The 20,834-nt window shown below is 35.4% G+C and overlaps 1 protein-coding gene and 1 long non-coding RNA gene across 2 annotated transcripts; one reads left to right on the top strand and one right to left on the bottom strand.

The window, feature by feature from the left end:
- The first annotated feature begins 5,670 nt into the window (after window positions 1–5,670).
- On the top strand, window positions 5,671–17,697 carry LOC104245509 (pumilio homolog 23-like). The gene is made up of 11 exons (XM_009801125.2): window positions 5,671–6,072; window positions 12,512–12,796; window positions 12,939–13,302; window positions 13,643–13,939; window positions 14,173–14,340; window positions 15,003–15,146; window positions 15,447–15,566; window positions 15,890–16,075; window positions 16,365–16,513; window positions 16,602–16,784; window positions 17,236–17,697. Exons 2-11 carry the CDS (start codon window positions 12,654–12,656, stop codon window positions 17,558–17,560), a joined length of 2,079 nt encoding a protein of 692 aa, XP_009799427.1. The 5' UTR covers window positions 5,671–6,072; window positions 12,512–12,653; the 3' UTR covers window positions 17,561–17,697.
- Window positions 17,698–17,837: 140 nt separating this feature from the next.
- On the bottom strand, window positions 17,838–18,678 carry LOC138880500 (uncharacterized). Its single transcript, XR_011403202.1, has 2 exons — window positions 18,077–18,678; window positions 17,838–18,001 (listed from the first exon to the last, which is right to left on the bottom strand). It is a non-coding gene; the product is annotated as an uncharacterized lncRNA (long non-coding RNA).
- Window positions 18,679–20,834: the final 2,156 nt, after the last annotated feature.

The raw sequence follows: 20,834 nt of genomic DNA, 5'->3' as shown, positions 1-20,834 counted from the left end.
ATAGAAGACAGAAGTTTAGAATTGTGATATCAAAATCTCGCACGACAAGGAAATCAAATGAAGCGGAATTTTCCTAACAGTTACATAGCCTCTCGTAGATAAGTACATACGTCTCCGTACCAATCCGCGAGACTCTAATAAACTGGCTTGTGATTCATGACTCCTATGAACCTAGAGCTCTGATACCAAGTTTTCACGACCCCAGTTCGCCCTCCGTGAACTATCGTGACGGCACCTAGTCTCTACGACTAGGTAAGCCTAACAAATGCAAAAAAAGAGACAATTGCAGAAAAAAAGTAATTAAAAACCGAGATAACAAAACTGAACAGTGTTTAAGATGCCGCCTGACATATAACAGTACAAGAATCTCAACCTAACACTCCCAAAATTCGGAACCCTATGAATCACAAGCTAAGAGATGCATAAATAGCTCTAACTCCATAAATGTCTATCAACAAGGAAAAATACAGAAGGGCTATACTAGTACTGAGAATGGAAAGGGACTCTTCGATCTACGGACCTAGCATATATACCTCGAAAACAAAAGCGTCTCGCCTCAAGTATGATAAGATTGAGTGGAAGTACCTGGATCTGCACATGAAAAACATGCGCAGAAAGGGCATGAGTACACCACAACAGTACTTAGTAAGTGTCAAGCCTAACCTTAATCGAGTAGTGATGAGGAAAGTCAGGGCCATACTGAGGTTAAATGAAATACAAGGTATAACAGTGTAGGATAAAACAATATAATCAAGTGCAATAGTAAGAAGTAACACATGATAGAAAGAAAAAGAACAGCTATAACAGAGACAAGGTAATCACGGAAAGGAATACAGCTCGACACAGATATAACAACCGGGGATCTCCCGGGATACCGTCCTGTAGTCCCAAATATAAATATTTAGTGGATCTCCCAAGATATCGTCCCGTAGTCCAACTTATAGTGCGCGGGGATCTACCGGAATCCCGATCCGTAGTTCCAAATGTAAATACCTAGTAATGGGGGAATCTACCGGGTGCAGTCCCGTAGTTCTAATATAATAGTGCACGGGGATCTCCCGGAATACAAATTTGTAGTCCCAAAGTAAACATACAGGGGGATCTCCCGGGATACCGACCCGTAGTCCCAAAATAAAACACAACAGCAACATGAAGAATACTCAATTCAATTCAAATTTCATACAAAGGTAAGAAGGTATTTATAACCTAACATGTTGCACATAAATCAATAAGGCAGTTGAGCAAATAGGTAATTAAGTAATTAGACATACTTCCCTAAGCTAACAACAGGCTTAAATTAGCAAGTAGTATAAACAGGGAAAGGAAACACAATTTTAGTTACTTAATAAAAACCGGATTTTCAACAATTATCACAAGTACGCACTCGTCATCTCACGTACAAGGCATTTCAAATATCAACAATACCAAATCCTAAAAGGAGTTCCCCCCCCCACAAGGTTAGGCAAGCCACTTACCTCGAACCGACTCAAAATCAACCCGAAACCACGCTCTTGCCACGAGTACTCGACTCCAAATAGCCCAAATCTATTCAATTCAGTTTCATAATGTAAATAACACTTCAAGTAACTGATTCTATAATTAAATTCTAAGCTAATACGTGAAATTATAAAAAATGACCAAAATGCCCCTCGGGCCCACGTCTCGAAATTGGGTAAAATTTACATTTTCAGAATCCCCATAGTCTCACGAGTCTATCCATACTAAAATTATCCAAATCAAATATCAAATTCCTAATCAAAACTCGAAATTTAGGTCTAAGAACTTTCTCCAAATTTTTCCCTCAATTTTCATCTCAGATCCGAAATTAAATGACAAAACTAAGATTAGATTATTGGAATACAACTAGAAAAGGATTAGGAATCATCAAGCACTGATTTCTTCTTTAAAATCCTCCCAAAATCGCCTTTTCCCTAGCTTCAAATCAATTTCCTAACTTTTGATTTCAAACCCTCAAAATTCTTATTTTCTGCCCAGCAAATCCGCTTCTACGGTCCAATTTTCCTCATCTGCGGGACCTCTTATGCAGTCTAAGATAACTCATTAAACAAGGACTTTTCGCACATGATACTGCTTTTCCGCAGATACGGTACCGCTTCTGCGGTGCCTTGATCGCATCTGCAGTCAAATCCCATATCGCCTAAAACCGCTTCTGCGGTACTTTAACTGCTTCTATGGGCTCACACCTGCGGTCCCCAAGCCGCAGGTACGGTTATGACAACAAACTCAGTAGCTTCATCTGCAAACTCTCAACTCCAAACTTTTCGTTAACCATCCGAAATTATCCTGAGGCCCCCAGGACCTCAATCAAAAGCACAAACAAGTCTAATACCACTGTTCAAACTTATACGAATCTTCAAAATGCCTCAAGCAATATCAAATCAACCAATTAACATCGAATTCAAGCCTAAGAACTCCAAAAAATCTCAAATTACGCTTTTGATTAACAAGTCTATCAACCCTCGTCCGAATGACCTGAAATTTTGCACACACGTCACATTCAACACTATGGAGCTACTCCAACTTTCGGAATTCCATTCCGACCCCGATATCAAAATCTCACTATCGAATCGGCAACTTCAAAAATTTAACTTTCGGCATTTCAAGCCTAAATTAGCTACGGACCTCCAAAATAAAATCCGAACACGCCCCTAAGCCCAAAATCACCTAACGGAGCTAACAAAACCATCGAAATTCTATTCCGAGATCGTCTTTACACTGCTCCAACTACGACCCAAATTCTACCTTTTAAACTCTCATTTAGGGACTAAGTGCCCCAAAACTCTCCGAAACTCCAAATAAATTCTCCCTGCAACTCACAATAGCAGAAACAAACACGGGAAATGCAGTTAATAAGGGATCAGGGCGTTAATTCTTAAAATGACTGGTCGGGTCGTTACAAAAACAGCTTCTAAGAAAGCAATATAAGAGTTACAATGAAGAATAAATAACAAAATTATAACTCAACTACGGATACACATAAACTCATTGTAAAACTGTTCCTTTAGTGGAGTTGTCTTCTTGTTCTTGACACACCAGTAACTTCAATGCTGGATGAACACTTTAATGCTTGAGATAATATCACTAAACGCACAAGTGAATATATTGTGCCTTGCACCAGGTTGTTATACTACAAAAGACATCACAATGGTGACATCAATTCTTGGTACACGCTTCTTCCCAATGAGAAGTGACTGTTGCACTATCTGCTGCACTTTCGCATGTACAGTTGCAGACAGTCACTTTCTGCAGTTGCATTCCAACTGTATAGTTGACTTGTACTTCTGTCAGAGAACCCTAAGGGAACAGGTCCCCGTTGTGTTCCTCTTTGTAACAGTTGCAGACAGTCACTTTCTGCAGTTGCGTTCCAACTATATAGTTGACTTGTACTTCTGTCAGAGAACCTTAAGGGACCAGGTCCCTGTTGTGTTCCTCTTTGTAGTTGTTCGCTCATTTGTTGGAGATCAGACTGGACATTGTTCACTTGAAATGTATACCAAGTGGGTCAGGTTCTCTATCTGGTTCTTAACAATAAGTTTGTTAGATCATCAAAACACATGAATCATAAGGCAAAGACATTGAAAACCCATCACGTTATTTGTTTGGCCATCTTTCTTGTAGAGTTTCTCTAACTTCTGATATTGGCCATGCTGTTAATGGAAATAATTATTTGACAATTACATGTCATTGGATAGATGATAATTATTGTATGCAAAAACGTATTATCGATTTTAAATATGATGAAGATCAGAGTTATACTACTGTGTTTATAAGTACTACTATTTACAAAGTTGTTGAATTTTATAATTTTAAGAAAAAAGTATTGTGTATATATTTTGATAATGTTTCTAACAATAATGCCACAATTTTAATATCAAAACTGCATTTGCAACCACCACTTGATGAAATTTTTTATATTAGGTGTACATGTCATGTTTATAATTTAATTGTTAAAAGTGGCCTTGATTTATTTTCAACTGAGATTACTCATGTTAGAAGAGCAGTTGGTGTTATTCAAGAAAATAATAGACAATCTAGAATTAGGGAATTTAAGAATAAGTGTACCGAGCATAACCTTAAGCCCAAATTTATGCTAGAGGAAATTGTTACTAGATGGAATTCTACATATTTATTTTTAAAATGTTGCTACAAATATATATTGCCAATAACTGAAGTTGCTAATGCGCATTGTACTGATCCAAACTGTATGTTAACAGGTACTACTTGGGTGGCCATTAATGATGTTGTTAAATTTTTACATAAATTTTATATAGTTACTCTTGAGTTTTCTGAAGCATATTACCCGACTGTTACTACGACTTTAGTACATATAGCTGAAATTTATTTACTACTCTCCGAATTTAAGAAGAAAGAAAAATATAAGGATGCTGTTGAAAAAATGCAAGCACAATTCAAAAAATACTTCTTTCCAATTCCCCCGATTTACTTAATTGGTGATGTTTTAAATCTTTCTATTAAAATGTCTGATTGTCACCAATTAATCAATGCTTTATATACTTATATGGAGATTGGACCAACTGAAACCCCAGATATGTATGCTTGTATGAACAATCCAAATAATTATTTACAATAATTATATAATTATTATGCAAATATATTTGATGATGCTGCTCTTAATGTAGGCAATGTTAATCCCACTATGCATTGTACCACTTATACTACTATGGATTATGATGAGTGCCTTGATAGTTTTAATATTTTTTCTACATTTCCTACCACTCAAACCAATACCAGGAACATTGATGAATTTCAATTCCACTTGCAAAAGCAAAAAGAGCCTCGCACAAAGGAATTTTCACCGTTGAGATGGTGGCATGAGAATGAAAAGCAATTTCATATTCTTTCCGCTCTGGCTCGAAAACGTACTGAATGTGCCAATTTCAGCTGTTGCATCAGAGAGTGCATTTAGTCAAGCAAGACAACAACTTAGAGACGCCCACTACTCATTAGGAATCAATGCTTTGGAAGTTTTAGTATGTTTCAGAGATTGGATTAGATCGGAACGAATAAATCAGGGACGTGAAGATGCTGATAAACTAGAAGACGAAGAACTTGGAGATATATTAACACATGGTAACCCATCTGAATTAAACACTCGAGAAGATGGTCAAGAAGTTCATATTGATTATGAAGAACTTACTAAGACAATGCAAAACTTTTGAATTTACTCTTTAAGTCTTTTTTCATTAATTTATTTATTGTTAAATGTAAACTTCAAATTGTAAGTTTGAATTTTGAAATTAAAAAAAAGCACTTTCAATTTATAAATGCAATTGAAAGTTCCATTTTTATTGTATTCTATTATCTTAAATTCTTATTTCTTAATTAAGTATTTAAAATTTCAAATATAAAGATTTTAAATCATTTGCATCCTTTTATTCAAACACTCTTTTTACTTTATATTTATAAAAATTACGATAGTTATATAAAATACAAAAATAAGCTAACCCGACCCGGTTGACCCGCAACCCATGCGGTTTACTCTCTATCCGAATAGATCCAAACCCGTTAAGGCCGACAAATAACCCTTTATCGGCCCAAATTGAAACCCGATCGGCTTTATTTTGTCCCAACCCGCCCGGCCCGGCCAATCTGTTAAACACCCTTATTATAACCCCTGCTCCCCTAACCCTAAAAGCAGGAAGGGAGACCTAAATCAGATACTCCCACCCTTAGAGAAAACGGCGCACCTTCATTCCCTCTTTCTTCTCCATTTCTTCTTCATTTGCTACACAGAAAAGAGTTTGATTTCTTTGTTCAAATTTCATCTAAGCTACTGTCATTTCTGTTTTCGATGTACTTGGAGTAACTTTTACTCATATGGAGTTTATTTGAAGTATTTGGAATGAGTTTGAGGTCTATCCGATTTCGAGCTTTCCGGCGCCGTTCGAGTTTTGTTACTGGTTCTCGGTCCTTGCTCGATTTTGGTAGCTACTGTTTTTTTTTTAAAATTTTCCTTTCGAGTTCAATCGTCGGAATTCTCATTAAGTTGTAATCATCGGAGATTCACATATATAAAGGAAGCTTATTGAGGTCCATTCCTCCACTCTTAACTCTCTTTATCATTTTTATATGTTTCTGATTGTGTGGTAATGTTGAGTTTGATGTGGGCTTCTTTGAGTTCTGTTTGAATTTTCTAATCACGTTCCTTAGAGCTGTATCAATATTGGTTTATATCTTGCCTGCTATGTGAGTTTTACAACACGTATTAGAGAAAATGGATATTAACATGCTTTTCTGTTTAGAATTTGTCGTTACAGATTCAAAACTTACAGGTGATGAAATTTGCAAATTGTTATCTAAGTAGCCTATATTTGTGCCAAAACTTGACTCATGAAAATTTTACAATGACTTGTATGTCCAAATCCGGATTGATTAAATCGTAATGCTTCAAATTGATTCTTACAACAGTTTGCTGTTACCTTTCTAAAAAAAGGTGACAACTTAGAACAGTATATATGCTAACAACTACGTGAAGCCTATTTGCTTTAGTCGAAGTCATCTTTGTGAATTTTATCATAAGTTTGTCTTTTCTCCGTAGAATTTAGTATGCTTTTCTTCCCAAATAAGTCAAGTCCATAAGTCAGAGCCCTTACAACAATCCCAAATTAGCTATGAATCACAAATTTGAACCCTACACACAAGTGAGAAAAAAATTATTGTATGTACATTTCAAAATTTGCTCTCTCAACTCAAAATTCACCATATCTAAATTTTGGATGTGCTAGTGTATACAAGAGCTAATTGAAGTTCTCCCGCAGTCCCACTTATGATGTTCTTTCAATTCTATTTTAAGATCATAGTTGATTGGCTTTACAAAGATTTAAGCTTTTAATTAGTTTCATATATTGATTATGATATTATTCTAAAACGACACAGGTAAAAATATCAAATTAGTTTGGAATATTAGAAGAAAAGCAAAATGCTACTTGATCAATAATTACTTAGAATGTAATCTTTGATATGATTTGTTTCCTCGGTTGAAAGAATAAAAGAACAATTAATGTTTCAAGAACATTCATGCACACACATAGTACACCATATATAGGAAGACATTATCAATACAAGGATGCTATATACATAAGGTAATATTTTGTGTCATAAATTTATCCTTTAGCTGTTGTTTTCCGTTCCTTAAGTGACTTCTATTATTAGTCTTCGACTATGCCTCAATATTTGTATTTTTTCCATTTGCGACTTTCTTCATTAAAGCCCACACTTTACTTGCGCATTGTGCTTAAAGCCCTAACAGACCTTAGAGTGTTTTTGTGCTTTTCGCCTTTGATAATACTGCGGTAACCTTCTTAAACTAGGCGATATAAATAGCTAAATACAACAAAAATAATACTGAATTCATGTATACAAGGAGTCTAGACGAAACAAGGCCCTTATTTAGCATAGCAGGGCTTAAAGCAACAAAAAACTACATTTTTCAATGCAGGCTCTTTTTATTCAAAAAGTGACAGATACAAGTAAAAATAAATACAAAACACAAAGACTAGTGCCCAACAAAGCCAAGTTAAGTTCAACGGGAGAACCAAAATACCTGTTTTGAAATGCTTTTTCACTTCAATACTAAAACTGTAATCTTATGAAAACTAGATGTTAAAACTAGCTAAAGGTGGCAATTGATAATATTGAGCCCATGTAATCATGTATAGACAATCCAGTTGTAAAAAACACCCTCATTTAGCATATACATGGCTTAAAACAAGAAACCTTAGATATTTCAATGCATGTTCAGTTTATTCGCGAAGTGACATACAAGGTTGATTTACGGTGAAGTGATTTACATAGTGAAACTGACTTGCAGAAGCTTGCATAGTTACAAAACACTAGTATAAATAAAAAAACTTTGAAGTATATATGCAAGCTTCTAGGTCAACTAATTCTTACAGGGACAACAACAACTGATATTCTTGAAAAGCAACTCTCTTTCTGCAATGAGGGAAGCAAGGTTGGGAGTAAGTGATGATTTGAAAGATGACCAATTTTCGTTCGTTGAGGGCTAATTTGTTGAAGGCCCAACAACAGATACTGAGTTGGGCCCAACAACACTGAAACTGGCCCCTTAGGAGTCCATCATTAGTTGCTAAGGTTGATACAAATACTCGCCCTTCATTCTGACCAACTTGGTCCAAAGGTCGTAAGCATAATATTACGCGTTCGACGGAGCTCACTAATTTTGATCCAAAATTTATACTTATTTAAATTTTTTTTGAATATATATAAATTATTAATTTAAAACTCAATAACTGAAAATTATAAAATCCTGAATCAATGTTGTAAATAGCGCTCGCCTCAGCGCTAATAACGTAAGGCGAGGCGAGGCGAGCTGCCATCGCTATTTTACAGTGTGGCGTAACATTTTCAAAAAGGCGAGCGCCTCTGCCTTTGTAGCGTGTGGCGACCTGTAGCGTGAGGCGAGCTGTAGCGTCGCTTTTTGCAAAAAAGAAAAGAAGGCAGTAGCAGCGATCTGTTAAAACAAAAAATTAGGGCTTGCGATTTCTTTACTCTTTCTCCTTCCAGTCGACAACAAACCTACAACAGACCAGCGATTATCTTTCTTCTTTCTTCATCACGTATGCTTCTCTTCATCTCTTTTCTTCTTTCTTCTTCTCCTTTCTTCTTTCTTCGAGTTTCTGTTCTGTGACTCTGCCCAATTTTTTTTCCTTCTTTCTTCTTTCTTTTTGTTTTGGGCTCTGTTTTTAATCGTTGTTACTCTGTTTTTTCTTCCTTTTTCTTCTTTTTCATCTCTTCTTCTTTCTTTTTGTTTTGGGCTCTGTTTTTTATCGCTGCTGCTGCAACTTAACAGAGTCTGTGTTGCTCTATTTTTTCTTCTTTTTTCTTCTTCTCTTTTTTTTTGGCTCTGTTTTTTAATCACTGCTGCTGTACTCAACATATCAGTCTGAGAAAAGCTCTGTTTTTTCTTCAATTCAGAGAGCTTCTTCAGTTCTTCTCTTCTTTTTTTCTTTTTTCTGCTATGAAATTTCCTCCTTTTTTTCAGTTAAAGAGTTAGAATTAATTGCATATTGACTCGATAATTTTTTCCTATAAAACAATATTGAAATGGCGTCATCCGATGGTAATAAAAGAAATGATATAGCTTGGGATTAGCTTGAAGAAGAATAGATGTTACTTGTTAGTATGAATCTACTATAGCTGTATATTGAGTTTTTAATTTTTGAAAATTGATATATTTATTAATCTATTATTGCTATTTGAGTTTTTAGTTATATATAGAATATTTTATTTTTTTGTATAAATTGTCGCTTCACAGCAAAGCGCTCGCCTCAGTGAAGTGGACCCTCGTCGCTATTTGTCGCCGCACGCTATCCAAAACATTGTCCTGAACCAAAAACTTCAAGTTCTAACTCGGCATCTGGTCCCGGGATAAAACACTACCAACTAGAAGTTCTTTATTTTTAAATATAGCACCACACTTTTTTGATAATAAGTCAAACCCCAATTTGTTATTTTAATAATCTCTTCTTTATCGCTGCTAAATTTTTTAAAATAATAAGTATTATACAATAGAAAGGAGTAACCTTATCTTTACCCCCCTCAAATTGAGATATTCATGAATAATGGGCAAATTCAGATTAGTAGGTCCAAAACAAGTACTAGACACCGAGATGAAAACAAAAAGAAAACATACCTTAATAGACATTGGGGATTATTTTGGCATTACTATACTTAACAATTCAAGTTAGTTAAGGGAAGCGAAAAGTAAGTTAGTCGTCTGTCATTTTATTATGTTTTAATTGTTGTCATGGTTCTTGAATTTATTCTAAATCAAATTTTGGGAGAGAAATAGAACCCCTCACCTACTCTTGGAGCAAAATCATGATCGTTGTTTCAGATTTTGAGTTTTTTTTTTTGCTTTTCTGGTCATATAATTCATATTCTTTATGAATAGAACTTGAACTCGCAAGGTGGCTTCAAATTGGAGAAGATGATGTGACTTGGTAATTTAAGTATCTTGTTGCAAAATCAAAGACACTTAGTCCTTCCATATAAAATATCCTTTTTGGATTATTTATAATTAAAAGAATTAGGAAGATAGTACTGGGACACGTTTAATACTAGCCTACTAGGTCTTTTTGAATGATTGTTATTTCACAAGGAAGATGATAAAGACAGTGCAGAACAAAGGGACAGACACTACTAGAAAACTGGCCTAACACGTTGTTGATGGGTTAAAGCCCAATTACATACTCTTTGTTTTTGTTTTATTAGTTTTTTCTTTTCAATTTACTTAACTACTCTTGTATTTAATGAGAGGTATTACACAAAATTCGATTTAGAAAAAATTCAAAGAACCATGAAAACAATTAAAACCTAATAACATCTAGCAGATGACTAACTAACTTTTGTTTTCCCCGTAACTAACTTGAATTATAGTAATGTCAAATGTTTCAATTAAATTCCCAATGTCAATTAAGGTTTTTTTTGTTTCCCATCTGGTATTTAGTAGTACTCGTCTAATCTGAATTTGCATTGGAATATCTCATTTTGAGGGGCAAAGATTAAATTTCTTTGTTCAATTATATATAACATTAAAACTAGACCAATTGCAGGTAGAAAAAAATTCATAAGAATAAGAAATTATGGCTTGTATATTTCATATTCTCTTTAAAAATTTAGCAGCGATAGAGTGGAGATTTTTAATATAATAATTTGAGTCGCGACTTATTAACAAATATGTGTGGTGGGATGCTTGAAATGAATAACGTCTAGTAGATAGTCTTTTATCCTGTTAAGGGCTTAAAGGTGAATTAGGATTTGAAGTTTATGAGTTCAAATTTTAATCTTTTTAAGTTATTGATTAATAATTTACATATATCCTAATGAATTTTTTAAACAAACATAATATTTGGATCAAAACTACCGAGTTATATATAACCTATAACTCTAAGCTAGCTTCGCTCCTGACAGGGCTACGCGGCGTGCATCTTTGAATGTCGGATGGCTAAACTGAAAAAAGAAAATAGAACGGTAAGCACAAACAAGTTGGTCAGAATGAAGGGCTTGTGTTTGTCACTGTGATGTATAAAATGGGCCTGCCACTCACTCATTTACTTTGTATCAACATTAGCAACTGATGATGGAGTCATCATGGGCCGGTCCGTTTGTACTTTTAATAGGCCAATTTCAGTGTTATTGGGCCCAACCCAGTATCTGTTATTGGGCCCAACCCAGTATCTGTTATTGGACCTTTAACAAATTAGCCCTTATCGAACGACATTTGGTCATCTTCCAAAATCATCACTTGCTCTGCCCTCTTTGAAGAAGCGAGCTGCTTTTCAAGAATATTAGTTGTTGTCCCTATAAGAAATTTACTTTTTGACCTATTATCGTGCATATGTACTCCAAAGTTTTTATATTTATATTCATGTTTTGTAACTATGTAAGCCTCTGTAACTCAGTTTCACTATGCAAATCACCTTACCGTAGGTAGAGCGTCCCTTGTATGTTACTTCGCGAATAAACTAAATATGCATTGAAATATCTAGGGTTTCTTGTTTTAAGCCCTGTCTATGCTAAACGAGGGTGTTGTTTCAACTGGATATCCTGGTATACAACTTAGTATTATCAATTGCATTATTTAGCTGGTTATAACATCTAGTTTTTAGAAGATTATAGTTTTAGTATTGGAGTTAAAAGGCATTTCAAGACAGGTATTTCCTTCGCCCGTTGTCACTAGCCTTTGTATTTTGTATTTATTTTTAAAAAAATCTAGTACTTGTCTTTATATGTATCTATCACTTTGCGAATAAACTGAACCTGCATTGAAGAAGGTAATTTTTTTGGTTTTAAGCCGGTGTTGTTTCAACCGAACTGCCCTTGTATACATGGATTCAGTGTTATCTTTTGCCGTATTTAGCTGGTTACATCGCCTAGTTTCAAGAAGGTTACAACAATGTTATCAAAGGCGAAAAACACAAAAAAGCTCTAAGGTCTATTGGTGTGTTAAGCCCAAAGTGCAAATAAAGCGTGCCGTTCAACGAAGAAAGGTAATGGAGAAAAATTACAAATATGTATGTGTAGTCCAAGACAAATAATTATAAAAATGAATAACAAATATATGGACAAGAAATTGATTTTTTTTCTTATGGTAAATTGAAATATCAAATGTTTAGTGTCACTTCACAAGATACACATATTGGTAAGGAAAAGTATGACTTAGAGCCTTGATGATGACAGTGAAGTGCCCGCAAAGCGAGGCGAAACGCTCAACATGTTTTGCCCCTTGCTTCAAGGCTTAAGCGCGTCTTTGACAACATTGGGTTATTGTTTTCTTTTTATTGAAGTGGAAAAAACATCTTAAGGGAGTTGTTTCTTATCACCTTGAGACGTTTTAAGGAAAGTTACTTAAATATGTTTCTTTGATGGTATAAAGAAGCTGCTTTTCTTTTTGAATAATTTATAAAACTTTGCTTAAATATGCTGTTGAATCTTATTTTTACAGTAGGCAAGCATTGCAGTGTAAAAACCCATGGTTTCTTAGGTCTGCAAGCTTTAATTTTGAGAAAACATAAAGCCTGTTATTTGACGGAGCGGTTAACTGCTTGGGAGGATAAAACGAATAATCAGGGGAAAGGAAAAGAAGAATGGGACGAAAGACGTCAAAAAAGCATACTGGATTTGATGCTGATAATACTATTGAAAGTGTATCGGGAGGAAACACCTATGACAATGATAGAACTCGTAAGCCCAACCAGGCAACCCCTGTTCCACAGACATCATTTCTCAGGTTCTAACCGCATATTCATCATTTCCAATTTTATTAGATGAACTATTTGGCATATTGCAATCTGACATATTCATACCTTGCTAATATTCTTATGCAACACTGGGCCGTTGTTGCTTTTGTTGTTGCTAATATTCTTATGCAGACAGCAGATTGATCCTGAGACTGCAAAATATTTTGCGGAGATTGCTAATGCCATAGAAGGTACAGAAATTGACCCGGAGGAGCGGTCTGTCATTTGTGGAAATGCATTGGAAGAAACAAGAGGGAAAGAAGTAGAACTTGCAACTGATTATATAATAAGCCATACTTTGCAAACTCTACTTGAAGGTTGTTCTTTGGATCACCTTTGTAGTTTCCTTCAGAGCTGTGCAAAGAATATCTCTCATATTGCAGCTGATAGATCAGGCTCTCACGTGGTCGAAACGGCTTTAAAATCTCTATCTTATCACCTTCAGGAAAATGAGAACCATTCTCTGATTGAACAAGCTTTGACTAAAATTTGTAAGGTATGAAATAGTGATGTCGTCATTGTTTATAATGGTTTAATGTTGTCCTATTGTAGGTTTTCTACTATTTTGGTATACCACTTGTATATGGCCACCTTTTGTTTTTGGCCTTTTCATTAATGAAAATTTATTTACTTGATAAAAAGCACACAATTTGCTTGCATAATTCTTTTCTGTTCTTGTGGTTATACGTGAAAGCCCTTCTAGAAATCTGCTATAAAATTAAGGTTGGGAAATGTCATAGTGTATGAGAATAAAAAGTGGATGATAATTTCTTGGGCATACATGATCCATGTTCTGAACTTGATTGTTCATTGGCTCTTTTATTTTTCTATGTCAGGCAATTGTTGTGAATCCTGTTGATATAATGTGCAACTGCCATGGATCTCATGTGCTTCGGAGTCTTCTTTGCCTACTTAAAGGGGTGCCTTTAGAAGAGTTCCATTCCACAAAGTCATCAGTTGTCTTGGCTGAACGCTTGAATCTCAAGGCGCCTCATGCAAAAGACAATGGCTCATTGCAGTCTCAGCAAATATTTCCTAATTTGCTTAAAGATTTTGTATCAGAGATGTTAAATGTTGCCAGTGAAGACATTTCAAAACTTCAAACTAATCAATACAGCAGTTTAGTTCTGCAGGTATATTATATATGCTACCGGGCTCCATTCTTACATCAGTCTTTTTGCTGACAGTATGTAAATGTGCAAATGATGATAAAGACCACTGTGGAAATTGGAAACACCTACTTATACTTGCTACATGATTGTGTGCCAACTAATGATTCATATCTTGTTTAAGGCCACTAGTTTAAACCACAACTGTCGAATTACATATCAACGAGCAATGATCGATTCTATTCTCTTATTTGCAGACTGCTTTGAAATTATTTGCTGGAAATGAACAGGAATTGTTGCATTTAATTCGAGTTCTTCTTGGGAGCAGCGCTGAAAGTGCCAATGCTGGAAACTTGTTAGAAGGAAAAACCATACGAAACATTTCAAGGCTAGTGGAAGAAACTGCATACAGTCATTTGATGGAGGTAAAAGATCATTGATTTCTGCCTACATTTCCTCTCTGTATATGCTTTTCCAACAGTAGTGTTGTATTTTTAACTGGTTTAAGAGCTCCGTAGTCATGGAATCTATCTGTATGCTGCACATGGTTGTATTCCGCTTCTGTTAATGGTAATATTCAAATAGTGATAGTTCAGTCTAATTTGAATGGAGGCATCTACTTAAGATGCATGAGCCTGTTTCCCCCTATGCTGCTGGTCCACAGTGATTGTTGTGACCTGTAAATTGCAGACGCTCAGTTGTTATGAGCCCACAGTCATGCAGTTTTGTGCAATTCCAATTAAATTAGTTGCTTATATTATATATTTGGGATATCAACCTTCTATTTCTGCAATCTAGTACTGCTACTAGATGGAGGATGGTTGAACCTGTTACACAATCCAACCATCTGAAAGAAAAGCTCAAAATAAATGTTTGTTAATCGTGGAAGCAGAGCATAAGTTCTTTGTGCTTTGTCAACATTAATCCACCTTTTCCCTATAAAATCAGCTGAAGCCAAGGACCATAGAGACGTTGCAAGTTTGCTGAATGATGATCTATTGTGCTTCTTATGGCTGTTTTGCTTTCTAACTTGTACAATGTTCTCCTTGTTAGAACATGTTTGACGTTTTAATGCACACTGTTGCAGGTCATCCTGGAATTTGTTCCTGAAACATTGTACAGTGAGTTGTTAACAAAAGTTTTCAGGAAGTCATTGTTTCGAATGTCATCTCATCACTGTGCGAACTTCGTTGTGCAGGCTTTAGCATCTCACGCCAAAAGTGAGGATCATGTAAGGCTTTTCAAACTTCAGCTATAGGAATATTGCTTTCATGTAAGATAAACCTAAGGTCCTGTAGAATTGAATCGCACAACATTGAATATTTCATTTAGATACAAATGTTGGTAGATGTTAAAATCAGTATGCAGTGCACGAGATGATTTTTAAGGCATGTCTTCTATCTTGATTGCACAGTTAAAAACTATCTCACTGGGCATTACACTGTAAGCTTGAAATAGGTTTTGTCAACAGATTTTCATGTTTAATCATATGTTTGTTTATAGTATCACTCACACCCTGTTTTGTTGCAAGATGGACTTGATCTGGGAGGGGCTTGGAACAAAGTTTCATGATCTTTTCGAAATGGGAAAGTCTGGAGTTGTTGCTTCTGTCCTTGCTGCAACTCAAAGGCTCCACAGTCATGAACATGAGGTTTGTTGTGAATATTGACGGTCACACTTTATATTTTCCTAACTGTTGTGTTCAAACATTCTAGGTATTCTTTTTGGATCATATGATGAAATAGGGAGAACTGTACTAAGTTGTTTTCTACTTATAACTTTACCATCTTGGTACTGATTTGAATAAAATTTACTTTGTTGGATCATAAGAAACAGTTACGTAGTATTCAGTTCGTTCATAGATAAATATGTCTTTTTGTATTCATTTCCTTCATTATTGATAAATATTTCTTTTTTCTAAAAGGAAAGAAGGAGAGCTGAATGTTTTGTTCTTTCCAATTTTCTTGGTTTCAGTGTTGTCAGGCCATTGCTTCCGCTGTATGCACAGGGGATGAGTTTCCCAAGTGTATCATCCCCCGAATATTATTTCTTGAAAATTTCTTTTGCTCAGGTGACAAATCTAACTGGAGTTGGCCACACGGAACAAAGATCCATGTAGTTGGATCTCTTATTCTGCAGTCAATATTTAGACTTCCCAGTGTATGTGTCCCTTTCTCATTCTTCTTTTGAATTTATTTTTATGATGTACATGCATGTCTATGCCACATAGTCACCTTTTTCCAACATTCCCTGCCTTTCACATTACTTTGTTGGTAGTCTTTAGCTTCAGTTTGACATCTGATGTGTCCTATCTAGCTTGTTTGCTTCAACTCTTATATTTTCTATATTTCAAAAAGCCAGTGTGTAGTTATCATGTACCTTATGTTCTATCTGGTGAAGTGTTTTTTAAGCTGTCAGCATGATTAAAATCCTTTTGTATATGCTACAGGAACTCATACAGGTCTATATTACTAGTATCACATCTTTGGAAGAGCATCATGTTCTTGAGGCATCGAAAGATCCTAGTGGTTCGCGGGTCATTGAATCTTTCCTCAACTCGAATATATCGGCAAAGCAAAAGCGGAAGTTAGTTGCCAAGTATGTATTACAGCCGACTTTTGTAACTCCATTTACAGTTGGAAATGATATTGTTGATTTGCTAATAATGATGATTTGTAACCTGAAGGCTTCGAGGACATTTTGGTGAGCTCTCAGTGCACCCATTTGGTTCATTTACAGTTGAAAAGTGCTTCACTGCTAGTAACTTGTCTCTGAGAGAAACAATAGTGTCGGAAATGTTACCTCTCCAATCAGAGCTATCCAAGACTAAGCAGGGGCCTTACCTACTGAGGAAATTCTATATTGACGGGTAAGCTATAGGCTTTCCTTTTCCATCTTCACGGCTTCACCCCTTTGCCCTTGTCTAATCTAGCTTAACACGGAAGTTCACAGTGGTCTGTGGCTGAGAGCAACATTTCTTTTCCGATCCAGGATATGTGGTGTCATAACTCTTATTGTCTATGCATTTTGATCCTGTTTGTTTTCACAAAGTTAAAAGGGTACATTGAGATTATTGTTTCTTTTCATCCAAGCACAACTGCTTCTTATTCTTTATAATTTAGTTACTTCATGTTGTTTATCATTAACATTAGCATCTGAGCTTTGAGATTACATGCTGTAATTAATTCAGTCATCTTCATTGGAGAATTGCAACCTGAGAGGGGGAAGACCTTATGAAACCATTCTGACAGACTCATTTAAAGTTGGGTTAACTTTCCTGGTTTCTCTTTTACTTATTTGGCTTCCTTTTCTGTCAATAGATTTGCAAGGCAACCTGATCAGTGGAAGTCGAGACAAGCTTCACAACAATCTGCGCTCAAAGAATTTTATGCTACATTCGGACCAAGGGAAACCAAATCACTTGTAAAGGAGAACTTTCTTGCTGATACTCATTCCAAACCAAAGCAAGAAAAATTGAAAGACATTAGGAAAGAGATCGAGACGACTTTGTCTTCTGCCAAAACTTCCAATACCCCCTTTTTGGCTCATCAGGTTTCCAAAAAAGTGAAAAGGTCGAAAGATGAGAAGAAAAGGCATAGGAAAGATGGTCAATCAGAATCTCAAAGAAAGAGGACTAAAGTTTAACTGTAATGTTTATAGGTTCTTTATTCAATTTTACGTTACTGTGAATGATCAGTTTTGGTCACTTTTTGTTGTTTGATCAGAAAGGCATGGAACTTCTATTGGATGCCGAGTACACTTGAATTTAGTTGTTCATGCGATCTTTGATTTTTATTTAAATGCTACATTGCTAAGTTTAAAATGGTTGGTTCATAAATGCACCACTCTGAAAAGTTTATACTATTCACATCTGTATAACTTTGGGAAATACATCTAACAAGAAATTTAATAGCTACCAAGGAACAAAATTGGATCCTGTATTTGTACTGCAAGTGACTATCCTAACTGGAAAGTGGAAACTAATTTTGTAATAGCAAACTACATTCATATTGGATAAACAAACTGCTCCGGAGACACTTTGCTTTGCTGAGGTGATGCTTTTAGTCATCCTATGGGGGCTTGAACCTGGTACAAGAATGTGATATTTGAGAAAACTGCTTATGGAGGTAAGATGTGAACACTTTTGAATTCAGAAATTACTTGTTTTGAATAGGATTCCATCTGGTTGGAGGTATTCTCCTAAAGCTTGAATCGACTTTCTTGAATGGTTGCTTTTGCTTTGCATGCAGACCTTTAATTGTTTGTGATGTTGAAGTTTTTGTGGACGGATGCTCTTTAGTGAAGAGGAAGCGAGTTGCATGTACAACATTGGACTCTGAACGAAGAATCAACAGAAGTGCTTGAACAAAAGCAGCTAGTGTTTTCGAATGGCTCTTCATACTCATGCTTTAAGCCAAGTTAAAGTATGTTAATGATGAGTTTTTTGCTGCAGGGTGAGTGGAATAAGAGGTGATCAAGAAAATATGTTATTGTGATTTGGTAGCTTTGGAGCTGAGCTGATGAGATTTATATATGATGTTTCAATGTAGTGAAGGATCCGATGCTAATGGGATCATGTGATGTTCCTTTGACTGTTCTCTGTGTTGGAACTCTGATTTCCAAATAAGTTGTTAAAAGTTTCAGAGTAGTCATGTGAACTGGCACGTGATAATATTTTATTTACTGGAACCCTGAAGAGGTGGTTATTATAATATTGTCTCGAGCTTTTGATATTGGAAGATTTGATTACTTCCTTGAGGAATTGCTTTGATCTTATTCTAATCCTTTTGAAGCTGTTTTAAATGAGGTGGTGCTAGTTGGCCTTTCCTTTAATTCAGCTACTTTTTGTGCTTGCAATTTTGTTGTGTTTCAATTTTCAAATACGTTCCTTAAGCTCTTGCGTAACTTGTATATTTTCTCTGGCTTTGGCATAAGGCAATCTGAATGCATAAAAGGAGAAATGCGTCTTTTTTTTTTCCTCATCCTTTTTGGGATATTCGAAAAAGGGTCAAATTTACCCTGTACTATCGGAAAAGGTTTAAATGTATTTATACTTTGAGTCAATGTATACCATATCGTTATACTATTGGTTTAAATATATCTTTTTTTCGTTTAGTTTGTCCAAAGTGGACATCTAATCTAACGTGACACGTCACTAACATTTAATTAGGGGATGACACATGACTTGCTACCTCAGCGCCGTGACAAAGTTAAATCTTTTTTGGGATACTTAAAAAGGAAGCGCGCTACTTTTATTAAATAAAGGAGAATCCCTTGGTTTTGACTCTGGCACCGGGCGAGTGGTGCAATTTCTTTCTTTTTCCTGTTAGTTGTCTAATTAATACTTGTAGCTTATAAGACTTCTTTTTAAAAGGTTCAGAGTATTTGCAAGTCAAAAAGATGCTCTTATTTTTATATTCTGCGGATGCAGCCTTGGAAAATGTTTTATGGAAGGAAGCAAAGTTTTTCACTTTTTATTTGTCATTGTTTCTATTATTAAAAAGATTAGCTTTCTGATAATCGGTGTCCTTAGAAGCGCAGATCCCGATTATTTTGAAGACCATTGTCCTTCGACCAAGTAGCACTTTCATGAACTTATATCCGGAGCCATATCCGGGATTTAAACTCTATAGGTTCAGTTTTTAAAATTCTTAGCATTCAACACATTTTTAAAGTTATGAGTTCATAGCTTCATATTCATTATATTTGTAATTTTAATAAATTTTTATATATAAATTTTTATTCTGCATAAAAATTATGAGTTTAATTGAACCCGATATTAATATACTATGTACGACCCTGTCTACACCCCTCCCCCTCCCAAAGAGGTTGACACTAGTTATGTCAAGTTGAGCTCATAGTAGTCAAATTACTATTCGATAACATTCACTAGTCAAATTAATTTAAATTTGCATCGAGAAGTGTAATTTCATACTAGGGCCATTTCTAGGGATCGAATTCATGACCTCTCGTTGAGGATGAAAAGATCTCATCCATCCTATCATAACCAGCTGAAATTTAGAACTTAATGACCCAATTAATTCGAATTTATGTCAAGTTGAGCTCACAGTAGGACAACACGCTCATAATAGGATAACGTTTCTTATCAGAATTTTTTTCATTCTAATGACTTAAAATCGAAATCTCTGATTAAAGGAAGCAGATATAGTCTATTCCACCACACTTGTAGTAATGAGTACCATTACTCAACAATCTTTACACATCAAACATGAATGAAGGTGATTACCGCCACTTTTTAACTTTTTTTTTTCATTGGAAATTTCGTGTGAAATCTGGAAATTTGAAGAAAAAAGGAGTCACAGTTGAATAACACGACAAGAGGCGTTAAAGTTGCATCTACCCGAGCTGCTTCGTATATTAGTCTATCGACATGAGATACAACTAATCCACTCTCTTTCCAACTAATAATTTCCTAGTCATATGACAATCTTTGCCCAGTGTAAAAGTATTTGCACCTTTCTTCTTTTATTTCTTTTTTAAGGAAGGTGGCCCGTGGCTGTTGATGATATTTATCTGTATTTTATTGGTTTAGTGATTATCTAATAAATATCTAGGTATAAAGTTTATAGCAAAGTGGCAAACAAATTAAAGTTCAACGTCGGTGTGCCTTAAAATATAAATATCACCATGTTTTTAGTTTTAAAGCAAAGGGGACTATGTATGGTTGTCCCTTTTGGATGTTTACTGCACTTCAGAAACCTAAAATAAAGAACATTTTGGCATGGTAGTAGGTTGGATCGGCATGGTAATGGATAAGATTGGTTCTTGGGTGCTTATGAGGCGATGGGTTTCTACAGGTGTTTTGTGGCAATGCTCTTAGGTTTTGATGGCTTGCATAGCTTGGTTGAGTTAGAAAGAGTCAGTCCTATTGGTTTAGTTTTCTACAAAGGGGATTCGG

The sequence above is a fragment of the Nicotiana sylvestris genome, chromosome 10 (assembly GCF_000393655.2).
Source record: "Nicotiana sylvestris chromosome 10, ASM39365v2, whole genome shotgun sequence".
Taxonomy (NCBI): Eukaryota; Viridiplantae; Streptophyta; class Magnoliopsida; order Solanales; family Solanaceae; genus Nicotiana; species Nicotiana sylvestris.
The sequence above is the reverse complement of the archived record's forward strand: the minus strand, read 5'-3'. Positions and strand labels throughout refer to the sequence as shown.

What these genes read in the sequence shown, in the direction of transcription:
- LOC104245509 (XM_009801125.2), top strand. Translation starts at nt 12,654, where the DNA reads ATGGGACGAAAGACGTCAAAAAAGCATACTGGATTTGATGCTGATAAT. An exon ending in CATACAGTCATTTGATGGAG is followed by an intron (nt 14,341 to 15,002) that starts GTAAAAGATCAT and finishes ACACTGTTGCAG; the next exon opens with GTCATCCTGGAATTTGTTCC. An exon ending in AAGCGGAAGTTAGTTGCCAA is followed by an intron (nt 16,514 to 16,601) that starts GTATGTATTACA and finishes TGTAACCTGAAG; the next exon opens with GCTTCGAGGACATTTTGGTG.